At 38.3% G+C, this 11,769-nt stretch overlaps 1 protein-coding gene across 10 annotated transcripts in view; it reads right to left on the bottom strand.

The window, feature by feature from the left end:
• Positions 1-11,769, bottom strand: part of BCKDHB (branched chain keto acid dehydrogenase E1 subunit beta) — a 219,265-nt gene that overhangs the window by 137,700 nt on the left and 69,796 nt on the right. For all 10 annotated transcript variants that reach the window (XR_004622050.1, XR_004622049.1, XR_004622048.1 and 7 more), the window contains one exon: positions 541-638. Coding sequence is in view for 7 of the 10 variants with exons in the window: in XM_002916298.4 (XP_002916344.3) it covers positions 541-638 (98 nt within the window). In the remaining 3 variants the exon portion in view is untranslated. The remainder of the gene's footprint in view (positions 1-540; positions 639-11,769) is intronic.

Here is an 11,769-nt window from a genome sequence, read left to right as displayed (position 1 = left end):
GCTTGTGTTCCCTCTCTCGCTAGCTGTCTCTATCTCTGTCAAATAAATAAAATCTTTAAAAAAAAAAAAAGTCTGGACGCGGAACAACATGACAACAAGCACCAGGGAAACTGAGGCAGATCAGGACTGAGGTTCGCTGGAACAGAGGAAGGTAGAGAATTCTGAGGCTGGACCCCTGGATGGCCCACATGGCCCTCCAAGTAATCACAAGAGATGGCAGCTGATGTGATGAAAAAGACAGGGAGTCAAGCACAGAAACAAGTATGAGGATGTATAAAGTGCACTTCAAAAGAAACAGTTTCTCATGAGTACATTTTTATAAACTCACCAGATTTTTAATGGCTTCACCACAAGCAGATATGTTTTTAATGTGACTTCACCCTCACCCAGAAGTCAGTACCAGTTGGAGATGCAGCACTAACAAGACTCAAAGTTGCCTTATAAGAAAAACAACACTTTGGATTTTTATAGTATCAGGATTAAAAAGGAGAGCTTCCAAGCACAACAGGGACATTATCAGTTCTTAGAAATGTTACTGACCTGAGTGCCCCAGGCGACCAGAGTAATGTCACTCCCTTCCTGAATGACTTCGGCCTGGGACAGAGGAACGTTGTATGGTTCTACAGGAACCTGTTCAACTGAATATAGAACAGAGGGAAAAATAAAATCAATTTTTTCTCATGTGGCGTTTGTGCATCAGAGAACATAAGAATTTCACTGTGGTAAAGCTTTATTTTATCCTTCTCCCACATCCCATAAGTTACTTAAAACAGAAATAGCACTTATTATATGGCCCTATGACATTAGTACACATCTGAAAAAGTCCCATGTAAATGTAGAAAATATATCAGCTACCCTAGCACAGAAAAAGACCTTTGGGTAAAAACTAAGAAAATCTTACAGTAAGGGCTTTGGTCGACAATGTGTCAGTATTGCTTCATTAACTGTAACAAATATGCCATACTAATATGACACATTAATAATACAGAAAACTGGGCGCAGGGTAGATGGGAACTCTCCTGTACTATCCTCACACTTTCTCTGTGAACTAAAAGTGTTCTGAAAAAGTAAAGTTAAAAAATTTTAATGCGTTTCCGCTAAAACTTGATCAGACTGAATTAAGTTCTCAAACAAGTTTTCTATCAAGAAGCCAATTTACCTATTAAGTATATTTTATTTTCACACCTCGCATCTACTACAGCAGCTGACAACATCTTAAATTTCAAAGCTGAATCCTTTAGACATCAAGAAGATACACCACATCAGCTCCACCAGGCCAAAAGGAAGAATAAGCCACTGGTATCCCAGAGAAGACTGTTCGGTGATTATTTCTGCCCAATCAAGTACAAGCAATATAGAGTTGACTGAATTCAAGGGGAAATCATAAGGCGAATTTTTAAATGAAATTGAGTAGGAAGTTGATGGAATTGCCCCATTACGTTGGGAAGCCTTCTTGAATTCCCACGTGAGAGCGGTAATGCAACAGAAGCGGTGAGGAAAAAAACCATTCCTTTTGTTCACTTTCCCCATAATCTTTTATCATTGTTGTATGGATATTTTTTTAAATTCAAGGAGCAAAGAAGGGCAAACTAAAACGTTCTCTCTGTGCCCCAGTGAGTTCTCTCAACTCCCCTGCCCGGAGTCAGCAATACCAACAGCTTCCCGCGTGTCTGCAGGGGACAGCTTTCAGGCTTTCTGTCATCCAGGCTTCTTAATCCTCTGCCTACATTAGGGAAACGCCCCATCTGATGAGACGGGGCCCTTTGTCCACAACAGAAGTCAGGTCCACATCTGCACCTTCCCAGCTCCCCTTGCAGCGAGGGCACAAAATGTGGGCTCTGCCGACCGAACGCACCCAGGCCACCCCATGCAATGGAAGCAGAGGACGAGCAGAGCAGCAGGGATCCAGAATGCATCCTAGAGCCCTGGTAACAGTGGAGGCAGATCCAGCTTTCAGGCTCAGTGGTGTCAATGATTCACACTGCAGTCCCATGTCCACTGACGGCTGCCGGGGCGTCTTTGCAAAGCCAGTGATGCAGAATTTGGGGTACTGCTTCTAGACATATGGCCTCAAAGCCTGGTTCTTATTAGGCACTCCAAAGATTTCTGAGCTGTTCATTACCCTTCAATCCATCTTTGCTGCTTATATGGGCCAGAGTTGGATTTCTGCTTGAAAATTAAGAACCCTGACTGATTCCGTGCCTTTTCAGAGCTTTATAATATTCAAGTATGCACATTCATAAACACATGTGCATCTTTTTTTCCACATATAGAATCACCTCGTACACCCTGTTCAGAAGGTCTTCCATCATCTCCCCTTTTTGCACTTGGCAATATATCTTGGCCATGTTTTCATATCAAAATATAGTTTTTAAAATCACTTGTCAGTGTAATCTATCATATTTAATGGTACTGTTATCAGTGATGTGGAAAATTTTATTTCTTGTTTTTATATTTCCAATCCAATAGCATTTCTATAACCAATGCTGGAGAGAGAGATGAATATTTCTTAAATCATCGATACGTTTAAATAATACACTAAAATCTACAAAACTACTCAAAGCAGATGACAAATTAAGCTAATTAAAAAACCTGAGACATAAGCTGCTTTAGAAAACTCATAAGCATTAAAGGCACTTTTTCAAGTTTTTGTATAACACGTAAGCTATGTTGAGCCAGATACCTCTATCTAACCCAGGAGTGGGTAAGTCAATTTTTGTAAACAGTATCTTCTTGGAACACAGCCATGAATTTACATATCATCTATGGCTGTTTTTGCCCCACAACAGCAGAGCTGAGGAGTTAACAAAAGACAGCATGGCCTACAGGCTAAAATCCTTACTACCTGTTTCTTTAAAGAAACAGTTTGCCAACCTCAACCCTAAACAGCGCTTTCAGAGGTTAATCCCAGTCCGTTCATGGACAGCTTAAATCCAGTATTAGATGGACAGATTAACCAACAGAATCACAGGTGGACAAAGGAACACACGAACAGGGAGACAACGTTCAACTGGACTAGTACACTCTACTTAGCAGTTCTCAGTTGCTAAACCAAAGCCATGCTCAACAACGACGCTGATGATATCCAACAAATATGGGAAGGTAGCACATAGGCTCTTTGCCATCATCAAGTCTTCCCTCCTCCGGCAGCAAGATCTGCGTGTCAACAGACAAGGCGTGAAGCCGGTACACAGTCTGTCTTGCTCGTGAGTCCGCGGTTGTCATTCAAGAGTCCTGTCTTTCCCGCCTTTTAAGTCAGTTGCCAGCTGATTAGCAAATCCCTGGAACGCACAATTCTAATGGCTGGCACACTACAAGAAAGGCGTTAGCATCTGAGCCTACTTCCTTTGAAAAGCTGCCAGTGAGTGTCTAACTGCTTCATTGTATTAAATAAATTACCCAGAATAATAAGACCTCATTACTTTAACACTTAATTAAGGAACAACATGGCAAACAAAGCGTTGTTCTCCATCAACAAGATCGTGTAGAGAATTAGATTCAAGAAGAGTCTATTAAAAACAACCCCCCCAAAAAAATCTACCAGCATAAATTTAATCCTGAGAGCAGAAGAATGAGAATATGTTTGTTTATTTGAATTTGGCAAAGAGATCACCTAGAGGGCAAGCCATAATCCACGGTACTTTAGTTACACTAATTTAAAAGATACTTACTCCAAGAGAAGGTTATTATTTCGAATGAGTATTCTTGCATTCCTACCCCATGACTATGTGCTTTTTGAAAGAGAACAGGTAAGAGAAGTAATAACAGAAAATTTCAGGAACTGAAGAGCCCCTCTACGGTCATATTACAGATTCCTGTTTTCATAACAGTGGCACCAACTAAGACCACTCCATTTCACCAAATGCTGATTACATTCTAGTCTTGGCACTAATGAGCATTCCAGACAAACCCTTCAGCATCAGACATACATTGATAAAAATGTGTCATGAGAAAAATAAGAAATCTTTCTAAGACCAAAATTTAAAAGATGGAATTTTTGGCTCAAATATCAGACCGGATTTTTAAAATATATTTTTTAAGTTCCACATATATGTGTCCTTTGTAATCGTAAATGCACTTACATTCATATTACATATGCAACTTACAGACTCATGGCATGAATCAGTTCATGCCTGGCCCCATTTTATTTCCCATCCTCTTCCCTTTTTCCTTCTCATTTTCTTGTCATTTGTTTGGTCATCTTAAACACATCTTTAAAATAAGGCAGTGTCAAAATGTGTATGCTATGGACAATGCACCTTTATTCATTTAATAGTTATTCCATACCCAATATATGCAGGCATCCTACAAGATATGGGAAAATAAAAGTGTAAGGGGCAGTCCCTGTCTTTGACAAGCACACACTCAGTTGGGAGCGATAAAGATGGAAAGATATGATCGGCAAACAAAAACATGATACAGTAATGGGGATAAACCGCTCTAGGAAAACAGAGGGAAGCAACAACCTGGTTATAAGGATCGAGGAAGCTTCACCACAACTGAGAAGGGTCTTGCAGCTAATGGGGAAATAAAGAGGGTACTCCATGTAGGAAGAAAAGATGTATACCAAGAAATGGAGGTGTGAAGTTGTGTGTGTGTGCATCTACAAACACGTGTCAACACACATTTACGTGCTGTTTCAGGTAAGGGTGAAATCTTCAAATTATATACCCGAGTCCCTAGAAAAACCTTTTCAATTCCTTCTGGCTTCATATATTAATAACACATGTAGAAAGTGTCTGCAAGAAAATAATAATTCACTCTTAATGATGCAAGTTTCCCTGTGAGGCACAATATTACCATTACAGAGATAATAGGGTCATTTCTCTGCCCTGGCACTAATCTACAGTAATGCTAGTTTCCTCACAAATGTGAAAGTCGGTAGGGCTTTATTCATGTTGCATTATACATGATGCAGTGATAAAACATAAATGTTCTTCTTAAAAAGAAATAGAGTATATTTCTAAAATCTTACTTCATGCTGCCTGGTTACTAACAACATTGGAAATCTTCATACTTGACAAAATCTATCTCATTTGTCAGAATTTACAGTCTAATGGGGGAGAGTGGGCAAATCCACTCAACCAAGAACCCAATTCCAGCCCTGTCTCTGCTGGGATTTGGTGATCTCTGACAAAGCACTGTATTACTTTTACACTCTAGTGTCTGATCTGTAAACGATGGAAAGCAGCATCTGTCTGTCTGCACACTGTAGGGACAGAATGAGGACATATTAAGTTAATCACACTGTGGATATTCTTTCCATTCTTAGGAAGAGGGCAATTTCACACTGGGAATAATTCAATGATAAAGTCATTAAAACTACAAAGAAAGTTTTCATTCTAGGGACATTTATTCTTACTCCTGTATAAAACTGATATTTAACCATCAACCAATATCTCTATATGACAATTGTTATTTTTCTAAATAATCTCTCAGATGAGGCCACTAATTACAGTCCAACTTTAATAATTTTCACTTCCATACCAACAATTAGTTTTAATACTGATGAGATGAAAAAATATATGAACAAGAAAAATAAGTGCAATTTCTTCTAGTCATTACTTTTAAATTATTCCCCAAATATACTCGTATCCAATTTCCCCCTCCCCTCTTCACCTCAAATTACTGAAAATCTAAAGAGTAACCATTTATACTGTTAACAGTATTATTTGTCTATATAAGCTGTCATCATAATAGTTGTTATAATATTACTATCTAATTGAAAAACAAAATTACCTTTCAATAAAGAATAATTAAGTGTTAAATTTTTCGTACTATTCAAGCCATGGTGATTATAGGGAGCATGTGTGGACAGCATAAGCCAGCATAATAAGTCTCAGTGCCACAAGACAGTAAACCAGAGAAGTCTCTTAGAAGTGACGGAGGGTGAAGATCACAGTCACAAGATAACCTAGGTCTTCGTGCCACAAGCATGTCAAGGTCTTTACTAAGAATTAAGGCAAGGGGCGCCTGGGTGGCACAGTGGTTAAGCGTCTGCCTTCAGCTCAGGGCGTGATCCTGGCGTTATGGGATCGNCAGCTCAGGGCGTGATCCTGGCGTTATGGGATCGAGCCCCACATCAGGCTCCTCTGCTATGAGCCTGCTTCTTCCTCTCCCACTTCCGCGGCTTGTGTTCCCTCTCTCGCTGGCTGTCTCTATCTCTGTCAAATAAATAAATAAAATCTTTAAAAAAAAAAAAAGAATTAAGGCAAAAGGATTGCAGAGAAGTGGGAAAGCAGATGAACTAGAACAAACAGAGAAAACCACCATACAGTACATCCCCGGANGTTGAAGGGCATCTCATCTCCTTCCACGATTTAGCTATTGTGGACATTGCTGCTATATTGGGGTGCATATGGCCCTTANGCTATGAACATTGGGGTGCATATGGCCCTTCTCTTTACTACGTCTGTATCTTTGGGGTAAACACCCAGTAGTGCAATGGCTGGGTCATAGGGTAGTTCAATTTTTAACTTTTTAAGGGACCTCCACACTGTTTTCCAGAGTGGCTGTACCAACTTGCATTCCCACCAACAATGTAGGAGGGATCCCCTTTCTCCACATCCTCTCCAACAATTGTTGTTTCTTGCCTTGTCTATTTTTGCCATTCTAACTGGCATAAGGTGGTATCTCAGTGTGGTTTTGATTTGAATTTCCCTGATGGCTAATGATTTTGAACATTTTTTCATGTGTGACAATCCCACATTTCTAATTTTGTGTGTGTGTAATGAGACAAGTTAGACTTCTCTTCAGACTAGTTTGCAAACATAGCACAAAAGCAATGATATGATAAAGGAACTAGTTGTGTATTCCTTACACAACTTCAAAATTAATCTCATTACGTTTTTCTGTCTCATTTAAGGTAACAAAAAGAGCCCTGAGACTGACGATATTGCATAATATGCATCAGTACACTTAATATACACACTGGCATTTAACCACTTTGTAATATATCTTGTTCAATTTCTGCAATGACTCTGGATATTTTTCTATGTACTCTTTTAGTACACAGCATTTAATAATTTAACAAAAATTCTCCCATCCACAATTTTACTAGCAGCTGGCCCTCTTTCATGTTTAATATAATTTCTTCAGTAAGTATTTTCCAGTGCATTTTCTATAGCAAGGAGCTATATATATGGGTGAACTTCATTCATATAAATAGACTCTAACATGGTAAATGGCAAAGAAAATAACTGAATGCTGAATTTAATGGCACTATTCTAAAGCCATTCTCTATCAACACACGGAGAGTTGAAAAGAAAAAAAAAAAACACCTAACAAAAAGAATTATGTTGAGATAGAAAAGGAAAATGTTTATTCACTGTGAATTGTAAGATACACCATTATTTTATGAACCACTAGGAATGAGAAAACTGCCCATTAAACTGGCACTGTTTAGAATTTTACTCTGTTTATAATTATTTTCTTATCAAAAGAAGAAGTTTAGACTTAATCAGGCATGGGTTTTATTACATATCACCCTTCTACAGATGTAACAAAATAAAAGCAAAAGAAATTGGTTAAGCTATCCCTAAAACTCCTTGAACTTTAGAAGCTAATTCTTCTCATTCGTCTTTTGACTTCTAATCATCAGTGTCCACGTTCCGCCACAGAACAGCACTGTCTGTGTCAGCAAGCACATCGGTGAAGCAGCACTTTGTCAGCGGATCCGTAAAAGAATTATAAGATTGATGCTGGGCTCTCAAGTAGCTCAGTATTTGGGAACAGACTGCTGCTTCCAAAGACTGTTAAATTATGATTCTTCATTTTGCCTGACCTTCTACCCATCACACCCATTTGGAACCTCACTGTTAAAAGAATAGTTCTCTAGCGTCTCTGGAATTTGATTCCGAGCTCTGTGGATCTGATACCTATTCTACGTAGGTATTGCTGCTGATTGATGATTTTGATATTTGCACCTGAGTAGGTAACAGCAATGGCTGGCCACTGGATAAGATGATTGGAAGGTGACATTGCTTTTAAACCATATTCCAATTTCAGAGATGTTAAAATGTGAGAGGTGATGGAGATCTCAGCATCAATAAAATATAGTACCTTAAATTGGGTAGATGACTTAAACTGAGGGCTTCAGAGGGGAGGGGGGTGGGGGAATGGGATAGGCTGGTGATGGGTAGTAAGGAGGGCACGTATTGCATGGTGCACTGGGTGTTATACGCAACTAATGAATCATTGAACTTTACGACAAAAAAAAATTAAAATTAAAAATTAAAAAAAATTAAAGTATTATTATAGGTATTTTCTACATCATGTTTTTGGTATCTTAAGACCCTCAGTTTCCATAAATACAAGATGATGCACAAGGAGCTACAATTCCCACTAGACACCAAGCATTAACTGCTGTCCACCAACTTCCTAAATGCAGAGAGTGAACAGAAAAAGTCAAAAAGGCACTGGAGCACATCGACAAAAGATAATTAAGGGTAAGAAAGGCACATGGAAACTACGTGATGTTTGTCATACTGCAAAATTCATCACTGCGTTATCTAATAGCTATTGACTTCATGAATCAGCATCCAATCAGGAAAACAGAAACTTCTCTAGAAGAACTGAATTCAGGACATCTGTCATGAAGATGCTGGAAGGGCCGATTAGCACGGTAACATAATGTAACCCAGAGGTCGGGGAGCAGCTAACACCACTGCACTAGCCTCAGTCGTCCACAGGACCCACTAACGGCGCTGGCACCACCATGGGCTGCTGCAAGCAGGACAGCCCAACTGAAGGCCCCACCCCACAAATGCTGCAGAGCAATGGCAACTGGAGCACAGCCCTGTCGACTACCGCCACCAGACCCACTGTGGCTCCTTTCTTTCCACCTTCATCCCACCTTCTAAACCATTCCAAGTGCTGTTGACAGAATCTAGCTGGAAATCAGGCAGGAGATCAAGAAAATACACTTTACCCCTTTCAACCCCAGCATTACAGAGGGAAACACAGAAGGGCAAGTGTGAACATGAGAGGCAATGGACAAACAGAGCACAGATTTACATTACAAAGAGCATTTAAGAGAAGAAACGGTCACCTTTGACAAGAAATAAAGGGAACCCCAATATATTAATAATCAAAAAAGCTAACAGTTGGGCCCATTCTGTACCTGATACTGTTTTAAGCATTTAAATGTATCACCTCATTTCATCCCCACAACTCAATACAAATGATACTAGATTTATTCCAGTTCTACAGGTAAAGAAACTGAGGCAGAGAGACATTAAGTAACTCAATGAAGTCATAAGACAGTAAGTGGTAACTGGGAGGTCCAGGCTCATAACCACCGTGTTGTATTGTTAGAAATCTGCCCCAAGTGGATTTCAGTAGCAATATCAAGTATGAACACGTATCAAGCTTGATCCTCACCATATGCCTTAAGTATCAATAGCAGCCAATTACATATTTTAAAAAAGGGAACACTAAGTTTTTAACATTTAAAAACGAGGCACACATAATATTTAGAATAAATAATTGCTATTTTCCTGCAGACCAACCAAGTATTAAATCTAGATTTCTCATTGACCTCCAGCAATTCACTCCCATTTTTTCAAATTCATTTTTTAGACACTAAATGGGGTTTATATAACATAAAGCAAATATTGTTTAAAATCTCCACATACATATCACCCAGTAGCCGCCTCTGTGTGTTGCACTGTCACTCCTCCATTAGAAATCTATATTTTTCTTCTATGTAAATCCCTTCATATCAAATTATGGATTAAAACGACCTAATTATGAAGGGCTCCAGGCATATTTATATAGCCAGAAACTATGATTTGTAGTCTAGTGGTTTAAATCAAACATCATTTATTCAATATTCATTTCATAACCCCAAGCTATATTTAATGCTCGAGATAAAAAGGATAAATTAGGTAGAATCCATAAATTCAACTACAACACGGAGGAATGCTAAACGAGTATTGATAAAATTAATAAATAATTTCAAGTTATTGAGAAAATTTTCCCAGCTGTAATTTTTATAAAACTGACCACTTTATTTCTATTTGTGAAGAGTAAAAATACGTGAAAATTACTAAATATAACCCTAATGGTCTTAAAAATTTAGAGTTTACTACCTATCTAACCTGTAAGTAGAGGCCATTTATAGATCTTTAACTTTTGCTCAATACACACTTGTATACATTGCAGATGAAAACTCCAAAAGGGCCTTTTGTGTGCCTTTTATTCCACATTTGAAATTCTTTAGATCAACTATGAAAATGTCAGCTAAAAACACCCTATCTGCTAATCAACAGTTCAGTTTTGACCAAGTTAATATCACCATCTGTATACTAAGTCATTGACAACTAGGTCTACAAGGTGCGGCTTAATTGGAAATTTTCTATTTTAACTTTTTTCATAAGGAAGCTGTTTATCATATGTAAGTCGATCTTCGACTTTTAAACATCTGCCTTTGCACACATTTTGAGAAACATATTAGGAACTGCCCGTAATCAAAAGTGGAAGACTCTGGCTTGACCTAACATGATACAGTGCACGTCCAAATATGCTAGGATAGGTTGTAAAGAATCCTAAATAATCTGTAAGAGCCCCTGAAGGATTACAAATGTCCTACAGTGGCCTTCATATGACCATAGGCCCAGCAACTGTTTCTCCTAACCTTCTTGCTAAATCTGAATTGCCCAACCAACAGATTCTAAACGACAAGATCAGTTACTCCCTCTTCAGAAAACCATTTTGGACCAACTATTCCTGAAACTGGCTGAACGACGGCTGACCTCTTTAACTAAAGCTCTATGAAATATTTACCCTTCTCTCTCTCCTAAATTTGAACACTCTGAGTTGTGCTCATAGCTCAATAGCCTGAACAAAGATTTATGCTTAAGGGTGTTAATATTAAAATAAATCCACTGGAGATTTTTAAATAATACAGAAGCATCCTATAATGCACTACTACCATTTACCAAGCATTAATTAACAGTCAAGCAGTATTATAAATAGTTTACATGTATTAATATATTTAATCAAATGATATAGGAAAGAAAAGTTTTACACTGCTAAATTTGAAAATCCAGAGAAAAAATGTATTATTCAAAGATATAAATGACCAACATTTACCCAAGAATAAGTAGAATTCTAGGGGCACTTGGGTGGCTCAGTTGGTTAAGCGTCTGCCTTCTGCTCAGGTCATGACCTAGGAGCCCTGGGATCGAGCCCCATGTCAGGTTCCCCACTCATTGGGGAGTCTGCTTCTCCCTCTGCCCCTCACCCATCTTGTGCTCTCTCTCAAATAAATAAATAAAATCTTTAAAAAAAAAAAAGTAGTAGTCTAACAATCATAAACAATATTAAAAAGAAAGTCAAAGACATGTTCCCAAAGTCACAAGAACGAGACAGCTTTACAAGCAAATTATATTAAAACCTTATAGAACAGATCATTTCTAGTTATTCAGTCTGGTCTGCAGCACAGAAAAAGAAAGCATGGCAGTTCATTCTTCAAGACTAGAACAACCCTGATCCTGAAAAAAGACAAGGTTTGTTGATTCTGGAATCAGACCAGCGTAACTTCTGATTCTGAAAGGAAGGAAAACTATAGACCAATTTGACATATAAATACATGCTTGTGTTCATACATGTACAGAAAGAAAACTACAGTCCAATTTTACATATGAACATAAAGGTCTTTTTAAAAAATCTTCATTTGAATTCAGCAATATGCCAGAAGAATAATGCATCATGATAAAGTAGACTTTATCCCAGAAATACGAGGATTGAAACATCAGAAAACAGGTT

This window comes from Ailuropoda melanoleuca, chromosome 19 (genome assembly GCF_002007445.2).
Source record: "Ailuropoda melanoleuca isolate Jingjing chromosome 19, ASM200744v2, whole genome shotgun sequence".
In the NCBI taxonomy this organism is placed as follows: Eukaryota; Metazoa; Chordata; class Mammalia; order Carnivora; family Ursidae; genus Ailuropoda; species Ailuropoda melanoleuca.
Note: the sequence above shows the minus strand (reverse complement) of the source record. Positions and strands in the feature narration are given on the sequence as shown.